At 40.6% G+C, this 19643-nt stretch overlaps 1 protein-coding gene across 1 annotated transcript in view; it reads left to right on the plus strand.

The window, feature by feature from the left end:
• ralgapa2 (Ral GTPase activating protein catalytic alpha subunit 2) overlaps positions 1-19643 on the plus strand; it is an 89201-nt gene that overhangs the window by 13951 nt on the left and 55607 nt on the right. The window contains exons 2-16 of the mRNA XM_022751088.1: positions 2165-2275; positions 2638-2687; positions 10815-10872; positions 12575-12618; positions 13211-13391; positions 13601-13716; positions 14256-14394; positions 15071-15279; positions 16033-16269; positions 16462-16644; positions 17020-17151; positions 17263-17411; positions 17521-17632; positions 18034-18271; positions 19325-19504. Of these exons, the coding sequence (XP_022606809.1) occupies positions 2165-2275; positions 2638-2687; positions 10815-10872; positions 12575-12618; positions 13211-13391; positions 13601-13716; positions 14256-14394; positions 15071-15279; positions 16033-16269; positions 16462-16644; positions 17020-17151; positions 17263-17411; positions 17521-17632; positions 18034-18271; positions 19325-19504 (2139 nt within the window). The remainder of the gene's footprint in view (positions 1-2164; positions 2276-2637; positions 2688-10814; positions 10873-12574; positions 12619-13210; positions 13392-13600; positions 13717-14255; positions 14395-15070; positions 15280-16032; positions 16270-16461; positions 16645-17019; positions 17152-17262; positions 17412-17520; positions 17633-18033; positions 18272-19324; positions 19505-19643) is intronic.

Genomic DNA, 19643 nt, shown 5'->3' on the forward strand with positions numbered 1-19643 from the left:
TATCCTCAGTGTTTCTTTAAAGATAAATGGATAGATAAAATATTAGCCACAATTGTAGTTTTACTTAACCACAGACATGCTGACTTTGCCTGCATCCACTGCCTCTGGTGGTGGCTGTTGCTGCTCGTGCCTGAGGGGAGTATTACTGAATGCACTTTTCACTGGCCGTGAGACTGCAAGCCATTGCATGGACAATCATTACTCTTACCATTAAAGTTTTCCTTAAAGTCCCCAGTGTGTGTGTGAGGGTGTGCGCTCATGTGCGTCAGCGCTTGTGCTTAAATGTGAATTTAGCAGATGTGATTAGCTTCATGCCAGGAGCAAGGAGCATTTAATGAAGTGTTGCTTTCTTTGAGAGGTTGAGTTCAAGCATTGGATGTTTTCTTTGTGTGCAAAACACACAGAGTGGAGAAAATACAGCTGAAAAATGGAGAGAACTACAGATTCCTACATTTTCTTAACAAAGAACTAGTCTCTGGCTACTTTTCTGTGCCCGTTAAGGCAGAACTGCATCCATCTGCTCGTAACATTGTAGACCTCTGAACTGTGAAAGAGCCCATCATCCTCCTTGGATCCCTGGATGATTCCTTGCTGGTGGTTCCTTACGTCAAGGCTGAAGACTAAAATCAGTCATACCTTTGCCTTGATCCTCCCATCATGCATCTTCGTTATCTTTGCTTTAATCTCAGGGCAAGGATAACTCATCTGAGTCTTTGTCTCACGCTACATAATTCCAGCACTCTGCATGAGCTGGAGTGCTTCTGGGCGTCTTCCAGTTTGCCATGTGGTAGAGGGAGAATCGCAGCAGAAGGTGAACCTTAATTGCTGTTATTGTGCCAGGACTCCTCCTGGCCTACATTTGATTATTCAGTCCAGACCTATCTCATCACCACGGTTGTATAAGTGAGGCAAATGATAGAGGTTCCTTACATGAATTTGAGATTTTTGTGACAGCCTGTTTGTGACTGTATACATGTACCACCTATTTCCCTCATTAACCACACTATTATAGTCCTCGATCCAGACTCTTCCCTCTTCATATCCATAAGACCAAGTGAGATTATCCCTAAACTCAGAGTGCACTTTGATTCATGATTTGGCTTTTGCTAAAAGTGCAGACAAACCTGGGAATGAAACATCCTCTAGTCAACAGTATTCAACATATTGTAGAGCAGTGTATAGGTCAGCAGCAGAGAGAGGAATATCCTCAGTACACGAGTTGAACATAAGGTCACTGGCGCATTGATGTGAGTTAGTGTCCAAAGATGTGTGTCTTTGTACATGAAGTCTTCACTCTTCTCTCTCCACCTTAAATTAAATCTTTCATACTTTGTTGCATCATCAGCAGAAGAGGGATGTTTTAGAAATATCTGCACCACCACAAAGATTGGGAAATCATCAGATCGGGTGGCAAAGTTGTTTTCAACACCATTATAAAGCCTGTCATCATTCCACTAGTGATTACAGGTGGGTGAAGTTACACAGGGGACAGAAGTGAAGCAAATTGGCTTGATGTAAAACAGATGTAGTCTGCAAAATGGGGAAGAAGTTGAAAGTCATTTGCGCAACAGTGATTTTAACATTGTCACTGTTGAATTAAAGAGACAGCAAATAGTACCTGTGGCATCTTTAAAATTAAAGAAAGTCACTCTCAAGATATTCAGAAGCAATCAGGTATCTCAAAACAGTAGTGGCAGTTTTGTTCTATGTTCTGTACACTGACAAACCTTGACACATGGACACAGAAGATTCACAATACTGATAAAATCAAATATTAGCCTTTATGAGTTTAACATGACAGTCATTCCTTAGTGGCTGTTGGTGACAGCAGATTGCTGAAAAGATATTCAGAAATTCTGAGAAAGGAAATCCTCAGCAAAATCAACATTATGATCAAACTACTAGGATCATTAATTTGTTCTTTAAATAAGTTTGGTGTATCATTACCTTTTAATAGCATTCATATCATTAGCCATTGTAACTGGGAAAACACAAAGGCAAGCTAAACCACAATATTATGATTACCAAAAACCCTGACAAAATCTCTTTCCATTTCATAATAACTTATTGGCCGGATTCAGGTTAAAGGTGGATCTTGACAACAAGGTATAATATGCTTTTTTCCTTCAAGGTGTCATTGATGGTGTTTCCTCTTTTTCCGCAGATATCATTGACAAGAGTGAACTGAAGGCATTCTTCGAGAGCAACTGTTCTCAGATTTATTTTATCTTCTATGAAAATTTCATTACACTGGAAAGCAACTTAAAACAAAAAGGTGAGTACGGACCTTTTTTTTTTTTTTTTTTTTTTTTTTTAACTGATTAGTTGACCACCTTGCTTGTGGTTCAATAATTAACCCTCTCTCTGCTCTTTATGGTGTATGTTACGGCAAGGGTGTATATCCTTCTGCCCCAAGTGTAATGAGCTTAAGCCCATAGAAAAGCAATTTCTGGTCCAGTATTACCAGTATAACACTGTCATGGGTAGAGGATTTGTTCCCACTGGGAGTATGCTTTCATGGTAACATAAGTTCCTGTGAATGAGTGGTCCATATTATTGTTACATTATTGATGAAGCTAATGCAGTGTGGCTGCAGGTTATGTGTTTAAAAATCTAAGTATTTTCCATGTGTTTCAGGGAACAAATCTCAAAGGGAGGAGCTGGACTCTATCCTCTTTATTTTTGAAGTAAGTCATTTGTCTTTTTGTCTGCTGATGTCTCCATTTCTGATTTCCACTGATAGCTGCCACAGCCTCAACCTGTTTACTGCTGAACTCTGGGGTGCAACCACAGTTTCCATGGTGCCATGTTGCATACTCTAATTACTTCCTGAATTTGCCTCAAATAGCCTGGAAATCAATTGGAGGTTCTGCAGATGAAAGAATCATCAAATAATTTTCCAGCCTTCTGCGGGTTGAGGGAGAGATTTCAGTTCATTTATTGTATTTAAAACCTATGTGTGTATGCAGATGAGAGGAGGCATGTCTTGTGTCTGTGTGTTGGCTCTATAGCCCCTCCCTCTCTTATGTTGCACATGCAGGTTAAAGTCCCCTACCTGGTTTTCCCACCTGACTGCAAAGGCAGCTCCAGTTTCCAACACAAACATTCAGCTCTCCAGTTACATTTGCACAGGGCAGGGCTGTAAGGATGGCAGCAAATCAAAAAAAAGATGGGGGGGCAGTCTGTTTGTCCCTCTTTGTACAGTATGTCTTGTCCTAGTTTTTCTGATCACCTGGGAGCAGTGTGAGGGAGTGTTCCTTGCATTATGTCCAACATAGAGTAAGTCATTCCAGCTAAAACAGAGGATTCTTAACTTTGGATTCAGGCCCACTGACCAGTTCATGAGTTTGTTACAGTAGCATCACGCCAGGCACAGTTGTCTGTCTTTTGCTGTAGATTCCTAACTGCCAGTCAAGAATGTCCAATGCATCTTGGGCTCTATTGTCATATTATCAACTTAGATCTTTTTCGTCCTGTCTGTTTGACTCAGTATGTACACAGTAGCACATTTTAGAGCCTGTATTATATGCAGTTTGTTTGATTGTTTGCTGATAGTCATTCAGGATTGGCATTCTTTTGTAGAATTTAGAGTTTATGTTTCTATGGCCTTCTTAGCCTGCTGTTTGGAAGCTAAATTAGTCTCTAATCAAGATAAAGAAAATCATTAAGATATTTGCTCCCCATCTATTAAAAGAAAAACGAACTCACTAGATTTCGCTCCAGTTGTCTCCACTCCTCACAAGGATAGCCTCCCTGCCTGTCCACATTCAGTCATCTGACCTGTAACTAAAGCCTGGATTCATGCCTGCTACATATTTATGGAGTCATCTTTTCAAAAAGAACTAATATTGAAAGCAGCTTAACCCTCATTTGTCCCCTTTTAGCCCCTGCCTGTGACAACGTGTGCTTTTACCCATGCACTGAGAAGATAAGCTTGCTTTGAGTGGTGTGTACAGGACAGATACAGGGTTGCTTTGATCCTGAGCTCTGCTACACTGTGCGGACTTTCTCTTTTATGCCATATTAGATTAGGCATGTTGGACCGTATGTGGTCATGAATATGATATCAATTGATACCTTTGTGCTCACAAACATGCACTACTAATATGTATCATGTTATCCCAGTGAATTTTGCACCGTTATCATTTTCCTTTCTGAAGTAAATACAGAAATTTGAGGCGTTTTATCATAAACCTAACTTTTCCTGGCAGGATAAAGCTTTTCATAAATGTGTATCATTTGCTTTAGTCACAGAAGTCAACCGACCAGAACATAAGCCGTAGCTGCCTTTGTCCAAGCAGCCTCAGAGCGGTGTATAGAGTAGCTATGAATGGACAGCTGCTGGGACAACAGCCTTTTTGGAGCTCTGTGCTTTGCGACACACTTTAATGCTGTCTGACAGGTTAAGAAGAACAAAGCTCAACATCGCTGCCCTTCTTATTCTGTTGAAGAATTTCCCGGGAAAGCCACAGTTATGTCCTCATCTCTCTAGGCAGATGGGAATATGGTCTCCTGCACTCTCCATCACCTCAGTCCCTCCTTGCATTGAAATCTGGCTGACATATACAGTACACGTCTGCGGTGTGTGTGTTGTTTGCTTTGAGCTGGCTACGTGGGGATTACTTCACTGTCATGATGAGGTATGTGACCCCTTTTTCCGTGGCTTGCTGTAGGGGAGTATGATCCCCCATGCCGAGCCTGTTTGAGTAATGGATATCTAGAGGGGGTAATCTTTTGTCCCTCCCCCTAAACTCTGCTGGAACACCCCACCCCCACTGCCACCAGCAGCCATCACCATTCCCTTCCAGGATTTCTTTGTGTCTGCTGCCACAGAGGCATCCATGGTAGTTAGTGATGCTGCAGCAGGACTGACAGATGAGAGACCTGATCTCTGTAAGAATGCCACAACATTGTTAAAAAATGCTGGACTGCTTGAGGCCTGTGTGTAGGTTTTTAACATGTAAAACCAGAGCTGAGCAACAGATTTATTCAGTACCTACATAACGTAAAAGTATTAACCTATTGATTTTTTTCTTCTTTAAATTGGAACTCATTGATCCAAATGCAAGAATACTGCATTGCTTCAGTATTCACCCCTTTTACTGTGTGGCATCTAAATCATCACTGGTCTTGAGGATTGGTTTTAGAAGTTGCATAAGATGTTCAGGGGAGACCTGTGTGTAATCAAGGTGTGACAAGTGATTGTAAGTTAAATACAGTTGTATATGGAACTAGGTGATAGTCAATTGCCTGGCAACAACTAACTCATGAAGACAAAGGAACATTCAGACAAATTCAGCAGCAAGGCCTGTGAAAAAGAATGTGACAACTTTGCATGGTGCTGGAAACCACACAGACTATAATAAGATCAGTCTTTTCATCAGTCTAAAATGAAAAGAATATTGTACTACTGTAAATCTGAGTGTCAGTGTGAGCATGAGGTCTTTGGTAAAGCTGAAGTAGCTACAGGTTTAATGGCTAAGGTGAGGAATGCTGTGCATACAGCAGCCAGTGCCTGGGTACCACACCAATGGATAAAGGTTGTACAATATGGTCTGATGAGGCCTAAATCAAGGCTTTTTAGGCATCTTACTAAATGCTGTGTTTGATGTAAACAAAACACAACAGCCCCACTATAAAGCACCATAGTGAGAAAACAATAAACACTCCGTTCTCATCAGCGAAGTGGTGGCAGCATCATGATGTGGCGATGCTTCATTGCAACTGACCCTGGAAGGTTTGTGAAAGTAAAGGGTTAAATTCTGGGAGAAAAAACATCTGTTGTAGTTTGGTCTGATCTATTTTGCAGCAAGACGATGACCACAAACCTAAAGCCCGGGCTGGAAACAAAAACCTTTATGTCCTGAAATGGCAAAGTCTAATCTAGGTCTCAGTCTAATTGAGAACTTAGGTCAGGATTGCTGTTTGCTCATGGTCCCCATTTAACTTAATAGAGCTTGAGTGATTTTGCAAAGAGGACTGGTGAAAAAGTGCAGTGTCCAGATTTGCAACGCTGATATAGACCTATTGATGATTCATTCAGGTTTGTAATGGTTTGCGTTCCCGTGTTTGCAAAAAGAGTTTTCGAGCATCAATACTTTGCAGGTGTGTAATACCGTGTCCTTGTCAGTTGGATAATGTTTGTCTCCCTTTGGCAGCCATTTCTATATTGTATAGGAGTCAGGATGCATTCTTTCTAATTGTCTTTATGTCACCACTTGATGCTATGGATCCAAACCATGAGTAAATTAAAGCACATAGTAAGAAAGCTACAGAAAATCTGCTGTTTATCAGCATGTAGGTGTAGTTCCAGGAATAAAACTGGATAAGATTACTTTCTGTTTTAGAAGACTGTTATTGCTCTCATGAGACAAGATTTAGCTTTGGGGTAAGGATACTCAATTCTCAGGCCTCAGGGGTCTACAGTTTGTCCAGTTTGTTTACTCCTGTATGACTATAGATGACCTCTTACTGTCTGAAAGCAGTTCGATCCTGATGCCACTGAGGTTGTGGGACAGGTTAAGGGACAGCTCTGGGACCAATGAAACTCAGAGGGAAGTCTGTTTATGTCCACTTTCACTCCAGGATATGACCTCACCATGACCTGTCCTGCCGTCTGTCATCCGGACCTGACTCAGCATTCTGAATTCCCCTTGCCATCCTCTGTGTGACGACCCCCCCCCCCCCCCAAATCTAGATTTGAGACTTGATTTACTGATTTGCCATATATGGTAAATGTGCCTATGAAATCTAGTGCGCCTTAGTTTTGATGAATAACTGTGTATCTATCCCACCCCACGGGTAATAAATATTTGGTTGTCTTTTAGAAAGCTGCAGAAAATCAGAGGCTTTTGACGGATTTATGTGTATTTACCCAAGATGGTCACTTGAGATTAAATCTAAGGAGATCCATGGCAGAACCACCAGAAACCAAAACTGAATCAACATACAGGAAAAAGGAGGACAAAAAAGCATGATATTTCTGTTTATATTATATCCAAACAGTTGCACTTGCTAATTTAAGTCAGAAACTTAACATTTAAAAAAGACCAGAATAAGGAAGAATGTGGTGGTTTATAGTCCACCTGCCACAGCTCATGGCAAACAGAGGATTGATTGTGGCTGGTGTTCATTTAAATGCCACACACAAATGTGCCATTTAAGCAGTGCGTGTGTAAATGGTCAGAAATGAGAAAGAAGGTAATTAATAACACAGTGTCACTCTGTATCATAAACAGCCATCAACAATCCTGTCTTCTTGTGCCTGGCGTAATGGCATCATATTCATTCCTCTTGATGCACATCAACTGAAACTCTCCTCTACATGTTGGCTAACGTGTCAGAGAAATTAACCTAGGGCCATTTAGCTAAGTGATTTCTTTTTCTCCCTCACTCCTCTTTAGTCCAAGTTATGACTGACAGTTCACCAGCAGGGGATTATTGGTTAATGCATAAATGCAAATTTACTAAGTGTAGCATGGGTTTACGCATGGAACAAGCTGAGTAAATGAATCTTAATGTCTCACATTATGTTTTAACCTGTTCTTTAGCCTTCAAACCTGAACTGCTGGAGTGCTGCCGTATATTTTACAGATAACTGTTTTTGTCACATGCAAGAACAATGATTTATGAACATTTTACAGATGCATATTTTGTAGTGTGTGGCTTTGTTGACATGTAATTTAGCATGGTTCATTTGTCCAAAACTATTCATGCCCAAACATGATAATAATTTGGTCCTAGAGGAAGCTTCCTGCAGCTTGGCTTTCACTAAGGGCAAAGAGGAACCTGAACCTGATGTCTGAGCTAACATTGAGAAGCCTGGGAAGGACTTTGATTGCGCTCTGCTGCTGCCACCCACTGGCTACAGAGGAGAATGAAAATGAAAACATCTCTTACTATTATAAATATTTCTAAAATAAAACTCAAAAAGTGCTTTAGGCTTTAAACAGTATTGTATTTTGAGGTTACTATACATGACATATGCTTTACTAGCCTGCATTTACCAAGGCCTTTATCCACAAGTAATGAGGGCAAGCTGAGGACATTTGGTTAGCATGTAAATAAGCAGTCTGGTTTGGTCTCCACTGTTTGGACTTACCTTAGAAAGCATTTTAAACAAAGCAGGTGTGTAACTTATGTTTTCTCACAGTGCATGAGGCCAACAAGTGACTGTACAGTCAGAGACTCATTTTCTTTGTAGGCTGAAGTATACTCTGCTGTAATGGAAAGATAATACTTTTAATTAACAGTTATTTTGCTTTACCTACTTCACTATTTCTTTCTCTGTGATCTACGTTTTGTTATGTAATTGACACATTAGTTGTTTTCTGATCTTGCATGTACATTGTGTTAATAGGTTAGTGTTTTATGTCTCCATTGTCATCATCTCTCAGGAGATTTCATCATCCTTAGAAGCTATAATAATGTTATCAAAAACCTAAACAATATGTAAATAACTGCATTTCTTCTGAGAATGCTGAGTGTCTGCTGCTGCCATCTAAAAGCCCTTGTAGACCACCTCTGGGAGAAGTGTATTCTGTCTCATGTTCAGGCCCTGTGGCTGGAAACCTAAGTGCGGATCATGTAAATGTGTTAAGGCTGCTGTTGTACCACAGTAATGCCCCCATCTTTATGCTGGAGTATGGCTGCAGATTAGAGTAACTCCACCAACCTCTAGTCCAGCAGACTCTGCATTCGCAGCATATCACCCAGTAAATTCCTCATTGTTGCGGCCGCCATTCCAGCTCCACGGGGAGTCTTTCTGAGCTAGCTTCTCCATCTCATTCCCACTCTCCCTTCCTGGTGCTCTGTAAGGAGAGAGAAAGATGGTGTTATTGTGTCTGCGCACACACACTGGCAAAGGCTTAAGCAGGCTACCCTGCTGTGTTACAGCCTAGCATAATGTGTCTGCTGCACCAAGGAGACAGAGTGGAGGAGACCAGTACAGAGCCTTACGGAGATGTAATAATCCCATGTGGGATCAATAGCAAGGTGCAGCCACACGCCTGTACACGCATATCATCACATCTGTGGATCAGAGAGAAGTTGAGCAGCACAGATAGTCATCCAGCACCCCCTTAAAGTGATGTATGTCTTTCAGTATCTCCCGTGTCACTGATAATGACAGGGATTTAGTTTCAGAGGACAAGAACAGAAAGTTAAAGATGGACGATGACAGGGGAAGAAGACAGTTGTTGACAAATTGATACACTCAAAACATGAGATGACTTCTGGACTGCCACAGCTCTCAGAATAATGTGGCATAGCACTGGACAACAAAATGTCACCATATGCCATCTTCCAGAGCAACATTATGGTGGTAAGATGAAGATTTAACAACAGGGTATGATCAGTTAATATTATAAAACAAACTAATATGTATAGATTATTGTCTAAAAGTTACATATGAAATATTGGTATATCATGAAAATTACACATTTCTTTATATAACATACCTAACCTATATTCACACAATTATTCAACTTCAGTTTCATTTATTAAATAATTTCATCTTCATAAACCTTATTGTTATATCAACAAAGCAAGAAATCCTTGAGGTTATAAAAGCTGGTACTTGGCAGTTTTATTCTGATGCTCTATAGGCTCTGAAGCTTTCTCTTATACTTTGTCATCTTTCTTTTTGTATTTCTTTTTTTTTCCCTCACTGTTGTAGCACTTTGAATCTGTGGCTGGAGAGGACTTAATCTTTTTAGTTCTGTCATGCACATTTTTCTTAAGCGCTGTATCCTTTGCTTTAGTGTGTTTCTCACTCTCCAGGGCAGATGAGCCTTTTATCATGTCGACTAGAGTTGGTTGTCTGGTTAAGTGGGTCAGAGCTGCATACTGTACGTAACACAGTAAAGGACGGACTTGACCTCTACATTGTAATCACAAAGTCTTATTGGGTCAGTGATTAGGATTTGATGAGAAGTGAGCCATTGGGGCATCAATTGCTCACAGCACACTGACTATTAACTAGCCATGCGTGCATGCGCGCACACATCTGCCGTCCCCCAGCCTTTTTTTTCCATCTCTCCAGAGGGACCCAGTTAACCTGCTGCTGCATTCAAGAATAATGATAGGCTGCTGAAAGGTTAGGGCACTCTAATTGATTTGTAAAGCGGTTGTTGGCGAGGTGATGACATTTCTCTGTGCTGCCCTGTGTCACAGACAGGATCTGCAGACATGCGAGGCCAAGTGGAGGGAAAGGGCAAGGATGCGGCATTCCTTAAGTTTATACTGTTTTGGTCAAACAGTGCCACTTACCAAAGCAAAGTCGACCTTTTCTTTTACTTTAGAGTCAAATAAGACGGATACAGACAGATATAGATACAATACTGATTATTTTGTTGATTTATTGATTAATTGTTTGATCTATAAAATGTCAGAAATCCAACTTCCCAGAGCCCAAGGTGACGTCTTTAGACATCATGTTTTGTGGGACCAACGGTCCAAAACCCAAAGAATTTTTGGTTTAAAAGTATAGAAGACTAAGAAAACCATTGATTTTTTTGCCATTTTGCTTTAAAAAAAATGACTTGATGATCAATCGATTATCAAAATTGTTGCTGATATAAATTTTTTGTTGTCAAATAATTGAGTAATAGTTTCAGCTCTAAAAGAAAAATCCAGGTTAAGCCTCAAGCTGGTTAGTGCTGAGGTTCTTGCTTAAAGCAAAGTTAATGGTGAAGGAAAAAGGCCTGACTATCCAACCTAATGCAACTGCAAATATAGTTGTTATGTACCAAACTCTAATAACCAGCAACGAATCACTTACTAAACCTAATCGTTACTTTTTCTGTTTCTATTAGAAAATTCTACAACTTCTGCCTGAGAAGATCTACAACCGATGGCAGTTTCACAGTATAGGTATGTATTGATAAGTTTTCTACCAACATGAAATACTTGGCACTACTTTGATTTACAACCACTCTCGGCTTGTTGTACCTGACAGGTAGTTACATGTACTGTGTATGTGTCTTTCTTCCTGAAGCTTCTGTAACCTCTAAGATACACATGGCGGTGGTGACAAAAAAAATGTCACCATCACCATGCCTCAGCCCTCCATAATGAAGAGAAAATAATTAGTCTTAGAAGGGGATGTAAATGGGAAATGCAAATGAGCACTTCATTTGAAATGCAAATAAGTAATTGAATTATGCTGGCATGATTTCAGTCCCACACAAAAAAGGAAAACCTTGCATGAAGCGATAACCTCAATTATAACTGTTGTTTGTCAGCCGCTGGCAGCTAAACAGTCTAGGTCTAGATCAGTCGTAGATTGGCCCTCCCCTCAGGCTTGTAATTCCAAATATCAAGACTCATCTCGGGGAGATTGCCCCAGACAATTTCTCGTTTTTGTCAGTCATTGGACAACAAATCATCACAGGTTTAAAGCTGCCTCTTGGCCTTCTCCTGAACTCACAGAATTTTTTTTTTTTGCCGCTCATCAGTTTGTGTGTCACCGGTCAAGATGCTGTGCTGTCACTGTACTTTCCCCTGAAGAATGTTTGGTGGTGGCTGGATAGCTTCTTGGCATACCTGTTTTTTAATTGAATTCCTAAGATAACTTTTTCTTTCCCATTTTTTTTTTTTTTTTTTTTATCAAAGCATTTCAGTTCGCTGTGATAAATTCCTTGTGGTGGGTTGAGTAGGTCAGGAATGGCATTAATGACTTTTAGTGTTTTTGTCCTTTTAGCTGAGGATTGCAAGGTCACAGACATTTGACACAAACCGTTGAAAGCTGAAGAAAATCCTCACACCTTTTATCATCCTCTGTCTGCTTACTTTTAATTCCTTCTGTCCTGAGCCCAAGAACTATGAAAGGATTCCTTTATGTAAGGACCACAGAAATGTTATTGATTTAACCCATTGAGAGGAGAATAATAAAAGCACCAGACAAGCACGCATATAAACTCTCGTGCAAACACATAAGCTTGATTTATACTTTTGTACAACTCAGCCAGGTCTTCATGGCTACCACTTAGATATGCCTGAGTCAAATCACTCAGTTAAAAAAACTTTTTTATTAAGACTTAAACATACCTCTGGACTATCTTTACTTTTTCTCTAACATAACTTTTAAAGTTATACGTTATATTTATCCTAAACTTAAAATCTGTCTTAGTACCAGCCCACATTTCTTCAAGCCCACAATGTCCTCATAATAACAGTGTTCTCTGCAGGCTGTCAAGTGTATGTCCTAACACACACACACACACACACACACACACACACACACACACACACACAGACCTCATCCGCCCAAGGTATTTAGCAATCAGAGCAATGTCTCATTTGATTACAGCAGAACCAGATTGCCTTCATGAATGCATGTCGCTGCCAACTGATGTTAATTTTCATCAGTAAAATGTGAAGCCTTGCCACTCTCCCCACTACTTTGTCAGGACCACCCATCAAGGTCAATCTGGTCACTGGAGATGACAAGCGGGTTCCTCCTTTCAGTTTTGTGCTGTTTGTCGTGGCCCTACTTGTCATGAAGGGGACTTCTGTTGAGTATTTGTATTGCAAAAGTCTTTGACAGTTCTGTTTTTTTTTTTTTTTCTTCCAGGTTCTATTCTGAAAAAGCTTCTACACACTGGAAATTCATTCAAGGTAATGTTTGTCACAAGATATGAGAAATCTTTTTTTTTCCAGCCACATGATGCACTGTAACTAGGGATGTTCCTAACGACTGATTTCCCTGTCGATTAAACACAAATTTACATTTAGAACACTTGACTAGTCTAAAAGTAAGAAAAACAATCAAGCTGAGTAGATATATACCAGTATATTCTGACACAGCGTACATACAACCTTATCAAATTACTGTAAAACCAGGCTGGTTTTTATGAGTTTTCAACAGTCCCACATTCCACCTTACTTATTTACAACATCCGGGTTTTAGTGCAGGGAGAGGGGGGCTGTCGTCTGCCGGGTTTGCAGCCCCAGCGAGTGGCAGGCAGCTACGTAACATCTTAAACACAACAGTTAACCGGCGTTCTACACTAATAAGATATTAATGATTAGTTTAACCATCTAGTATTTCTTCTGCCGACATTTCTTTATATAGTCGACTAATCACGCATATCCCTTTAACATTAACATGAATTTTAACTTTAAAAAATCTGGCTTCATAGTATGTCACGTTTAGTGTTTTATTTTACTTTGTGTGTCCATTAATACGTCCCAATGTCCTCCTGTCTAGATCCGCTGTGAGGGGATCCGTCTCTTCCTGCTGTGGCTGCAGGCCCTGAGGGACAACTGTGCTGAGGAGCAGTTCCTTATCTTTGCCTGTCTGGTGCCAGGATTCCCTGCTGTGCCCTCCACCAGAGGGCCCTGCACCCTTGACACCATCATTTACAACCCCTTCTCCAACCCCCCTGATGGTGAGGCAGGGATGTGCATGCCTCTACATGTGTACATTTATAATGACATAGATTCTGTAATATTTGTGTCGCCTGATGTGATGTGGGTGGTCATTGAGATCATCTAAAAAAACATTAAACTGATATCGGACTGTTTATGTTCATTTTTAGTGGAGAACTCTTTTTTTTTTGGAACTAATTCAGGTCTTTGTGTCTGTCAATCTGAGCAGCAAAAGTGGTGCCTGAGGAGATTACCCCGCTTGTTCCAGCTGTGGTGGGAGAAAAAGTTGCAGATGACCAGACCTGTTACATCCTTGAAACCCTGCTCAAGTACATGGTCATTCAGGTAATAACTAATTATGCTGAGAAAAGCCTGCACAACTGTTTGCCGCCAGCAGCGATAATATAGTTATCATAACGGAATCTCAAATGACATGGGTTAAATTGTGGTGCAACGTTGCAAGTGAGATACAGGGACAAATGTTGGCACAATTGAAACCATTTAACCCATATTCTTTTTCGCTTTTAAAATTTTATAGCAACCTGGTTGGACGGATCTCCCACAACTTTATGAATATGACAGCACTTATATGTGTATACAATATAGATGTTGTCATGGTGTTGATGTGTGCTCAGGTAGTTTGTAATCCCTGTCGTGTACAACAGTAAAATAAAAAACAGTCATCAGTTGTTAAGTGTGTAAAGTCAGAATCTGTTAATACTATGTGTACCTAGACCAAAGCATTTTCCCTGTTTACTGTTTCTTAAAAGAACCTTCAAACTATTGTGTAGGAAACAATATACTTTCACTGTCTGAGTAACTCTGGAACCATCTCCTCTCCCTGTAGCCTGACCTTGTCTGCCTTTGTGCTGTCTGTCTGCCAGGCATCCAGTTTAGAATGGAAGAACAAAGAGAACCAGAACACAGGCTTCAGGTTTCTCTTCAGCCTGTTCAAGAAGTACTACCTTCCACATTTATTCCCATCCTTCACCAAGCTCACAAACCTCTACAAGCCTTTATTAGGTAAGCTGACATATATATTTGTGCAGAAGCCTTTTCATAGTGAGCATGTTACTGCAAAGTGTACTCACCATGTTGTGTTGCACTGTACTTACAGACTGCTGTCTGGGTTGTAAAATCTCAGCTTGACTGTTTGTAATGTCTGCTTATGTACATCTTCATGGGAGCTAAAGCTTCTATTCAATAAACTGGCAGACTTAAATTCACCATATGGAATACAGTTCATTCTGCAGGCTGTTCAGCACAACAATAGAAAGAATGACATGTTCATTTAAAATTAGCAGAGCTGGTAATAAGCAAAAATGAACTGTAGCATATGGAAACTGCAATATGGAAACAGTGATAGAGTGTGTGTGTGTGTGTGTGTGTGTGTGTGTGTATGTGTATGCGCGTGCTCGCAGTAACACAATAAAAATGCACTATTTAAGTCAAAGACAGAAGGAGGATGATTATAGACGTGAAAGGTGTAATAAGTGAACAGGTAGAAAATTAAGTGATATAATGCATGTTAAGTTTCCAAGGCTTCATGGTTGAGTGAATAGTTTGATTCAGTTGGGAAAAACTCTGAATACCCTCATGGGAGCTGATGTTTGATCTCTCTCGTTCTACTCCTTGCATTCTTCTTTTTGCCCCTCCCTCTGTTACTATCCTCTATTCTTTTCCACTCTTCCTCAATCAGACCTCCCCCACCACAGACCAAAACCCTTGTATGTGCCAGTGACGCGGAACAATGAGAGCACCTTCTGCACCAGGGACCAGTACCTGGCACCCCGTGTGGCCTTCATCACCTGGCTGGTCACCTTCTTCCTGGAGAAGAAGTATGTCAGCAGTGCTGCTGCGGCGCAGAGCGCCAAGAATGGCACTGAGGTCATTCCCAAACTCATCCAGGTGAGTAAGACAGTACCCTTCTGTTTATTTGTCATACTGTTATTGAGGAGGGAGGAGGTAGATGTGTTATGTTATGAGTATATTGTTACTGCAAAAACCAGAAACACTTGTATCTGTGTAAAGACACTTGGCCACAAAGGACTAGGATTTTGAGAAAATCTTCACACACATGTATTCATACATATGTATTTTATTCTGTCCACCTCAGTTATGTCATTGAGGCTAGGCTAAATCACCGAAGCACCTCTCCACATAATGCAGTATAGTTTAATAGCACCACAGACTACATCCCACAAAATGATCATACAGGTGAATCAAGTCTTTGAAATAGTTTCAACAAAAACTAAATATTATAACCTTCATGAAGGTAGAATTTAATGCAGGGCTGTTGGAGTAGACTGCATTAGTTTAGCTAGTTGCAACCAGTAAAGTGGCAACTGAGTGCAAATACAGTAATAGTTAAATGTTTTGGGGCATTTTGCCTTTACAAAAGAGCAAATCAAGTGGCAGGAGTCCGGAGAAGAGACAGAACGGAATGAATTGCAAAATTAATATTATTATGATTACATTATTAATAATACAGAAGCTCATTTCCCGTAAAGAAATTTGAAAAATAATGAAGAAAATACAACTAATCAACTCAGGAATTTATTGTCGATGTCAACTCTTGTGACCAATTATTTAACTCTGAGTAGGCAGCTCTATAGTATACTAAGAGACTCTCACTTATCGCTGTCTCTCTGTGGTGGCCAGACTGTCACTAGCAGCCAGGAGAAGGAGAAGGATAAGACATCAGATGGGGATACAAACGGACCAGCGGGGGAGCCTGAGAAGAGCCACTCCAACAGCAGCACGCTGTCAGATCGACGGCCCAGTGATTCCAGTTTGTGTAGCATTGAGGAGGAGCACCGCTATGTCTATGACATGGTGCATGCCATCCTGCTGTCCACCAGGGACAATGTGAATTTTGTCAACGAGGTCTTCCACCAGGTACAGTGGTGCCATCAAGCAGCAATTCTTGATTTGATGTTGCAAAAAATAATTTCACTCTAGCTATTGCATAGTTTTCATACTGGATAATGATTAAAATGCAGACTGGATGTCAACACTATGATTACATGAACTATGTCTGCTGGACTGTTAGTTAACATGTTCTCCATGTTCTGTGTTCTCCCTACTAAGGCTTTCCTGCTGCCCTCCTGTGAGGCGTCAGCAACCAGGAAGGTGATCAAAGTGTACAGGAAGTGGATCCTACAGGAGAAGCCCAGCTTCATGACAGAGCCTGACACAACGGCCCAGGAAGATGAAGTGGATGACAGCTCTGAACAGATACTCAGCACAGAGACAAACAGCATGCATGCACAGGTAAAAAGAAAGCCAGTAAATGTGTATTTTCCTATCGTGTATATAATAATGTTGTGACTGATTATTATATTGTAAAAGGGTCCAAAAGGGATTGGCAGTGTAGTATAAATGGAATAGAAAATCTGTTATTATTATTTGCAGAGGAGGATCCACTTAGGGCCTCTGAATCATCATATGCTCAAATCACAATAGATCCAAACTAAATCTTAGGTGCTTCTAAGTAATTCAAAAAGGGTAAGTTGTGCACCAAGGGCTTTGTTTATTTATTTGTTATTAAAATGTATGACATAGACTAAAAGCTCAGCTTAGTATCTGTCATAGTATCCTTGCTTACATCTACTGAACATTTGACTGGCCTGCTTTGTCTTCAACAAGACGGAGAGTCATGGTCACAGACGGTCGTCCAGCTGGGGGAGGACCTACTCGTTCAGCAGCGCCATCAGTCGGGGCTTTCTCACTGAGGAGCAGAACAGGGACATCAAGGCTGGCATCCAGCCCACACTACAGGTCTGTGTCCACTATGTCCAGAGGTGTGTTTCTAACCTGAGATCAAAGCACAAGGTGATTAGAGTCATCTTACTTCTTACTGTTTGTGTCATCATGCACTAATATATGTAGGTGTTCCTGACCAACTCATCCAATGTGTTCCTGTTGGAGCCATGCCAGGACGTACCTAAACTCCTGGAAAACCAGGTTGAGGTGTGCAAGGGTGTTCTTAGCATCTACCGGCACATGATCATGGAGCACACAATGAACACACAGACATGGTCAGTGAAATATCCAAAGATACATGGATTTTTTTTTTTTTTTTTACTTTTTTTTTTTTTTTTAGATATTCTTTCATGACTCTCAAATTTTATTTTATTGGTTCTGCAGGGAGCAAATGCTGCAGGTACTACTGAGGATCACTGAGGCGGTGATGAAGAGGCCACAGGAAAACCAAAGAAAAGACAGCTTTGCTGAAAGCTTAGCATCTATACTCTTTAGGGTATGTCTGCATGTGCTTAGCTTTACTTTTACTGCTATGCAGGGTATTTTAATCAAATCAAAAAAGAGGGAGTGAGTGTGGCTATGACTTCATACCTACTCTTGATAATCTTACTAATAGTACAATGTAATTACAAAACATTGAATCCATGTAAATCTATGCAATTTCTTGTATGACCAACCATCAACATATGTTGCTCAGGAACCTGTTGTATATTTAGTGTGTGTGTGTGTGCGTTTCTGTTGGGGTGTTTGCTAACAAAAAGTCAAGAAGACACTACACCAAATTAGATGTAACAGTGTGAGATTTATGTTGTCACATTTTACCAGGGGCTGGGATTTCTTGCTGCAACCCTGTCTGTCAATGCTAATTCATCTGCTGTTGTCTCATCTTGCATTCAGACCATCATTGTGGCGTGGGTGCGAGCCAACCTGTGCGTATTTATCTCCCGGGAGCTATGGGACGAGCTGCTGGCAGTGCTGTCCTCTCTTACCTGCTGGGAGGAGCTGGTGACAGAGTGGGCCAGCATCATGGACTCGCTGACGGCTGTGCTGGCACGCTCTGTTTATGGCCTGGACATGGGCAACCTGCCCCTGGACAAACTCAGTGAACAGAAGGAGAAGAAGCAGAGAGGACGTGGTGAGGGGGAGAAGTGGGGGGATAAAAAAAATTGGGATGGCTGGAAGTTTGGTGAAAAGGTTTGAAATTGACTCGTGGAAAGATAATTCTGGTGATTTTCCACTTGAGCTTAATTTTTTTCTACATTTCACTTTATGATTAGATGTATTGGTCTCTTTCACTTTGACTCTGAAAAGTCATTTCTGTTGAACACTGATTCAATGTTCTAAAACAATAAAACATGAAACCTTTTTATAGGCGCTATTTCTCACGTGTTGAGTGTGTCAAAGCTATTATTTAAAAAACAGGAGTTGGTCAAAATAACATTTGTGAAGCTTTTGTGAAGATAAATCTACATATGTGTGAAGGATTTTCTGAATTGATGCCTCACACATGATGCAAACTTTATGAGCCCTTGCTCAAAAGGACACGGCCTATTAAACAACTGATTAGTGCTGACAGCTAGTCGATTAATTGATTAGTCAATGGGCAGAAACAACAATTTAATCATCGATTAATTCAGTAATTTTTCAATAACAAATGCTGAACATCCTGTTGTTCTAGCTGTTCACAAATGTGTTTTTTTTCTCTGTTGTGTCACTGTAAACTGAATACCTTTTGGGTTTTGACTGCTAGGTAAACAGAACAGCTATGACATATAAATAAACTGACCAACTCTCTCCATCAGTGTGCCCTGCTGTCTGCCAGAGTGTGTTTTTTTTTTTTTTTTTTTATACTACCACTTGTAGTCACCACAAAGACATTTTCAAATTCTACCCACTGGTGCTTTTAAGTCTGTATTTGACAGTGAGCTCTTACTAGTTTAGATCATACCCACACTACATGCTAGTTGATGTAGACAGCCTCTACAGCAACTTTACAGTCAAAGGTGTTTTTTTAAGGTCTGAAATACCATTATACTATATAAACTCTGTGTTGCTTGAAGCCACAGAGAACTGTCTTGCATATCAGTGGAGGTTGGTGGTGTTAAATCCAAATATAAAAATCTGATTCTTAATAAACAATGTACACTGACACCTCTGTACTCAGCAAGTGTTCTTCTCTGCATGTCAGGAGTGATCCAGGACTCCCAGAAGGCAGCAGCAGTGGCACGTTCCTTCTCACTGAGTTGGAGGAACCAGGGGGAGCAGGGCGGGCCAGCGGTTCAAGAGCCCATGAGGATTCGCTCGGCCACTACATCAGGAGCTCCTGGTGTAGAGAAGGCCCGAAACAACGTCAGACAGAAGGCCTCTGGTAAGTACCTGTAATACTAGTGATAACAGTATTGTCGTATTAGCTGTATATTACTAATCCATCAAAGTGGACAAAAATAAAATACAAAGGGATGGCTATTATAAGTCCCTCCAGATGCATATACTATTCTATATCCGTG

Source organism: Seriola dumerili, unplaced genomic scaffold (assembly GCF_002260705.1).
Source record: "Seriola dumerili isolate Sdu_G_001 unplaced genomic scaffold, Sdu_1.0 BDQW01000149.1, whole genome shotgun sequence".
Classification (NCBI taxonomy): Eukaryota; Metazoa; Chordata; class Actinopteri; order Carangiformes; family Carangidae; genus Seriola; species Seriola dumerili.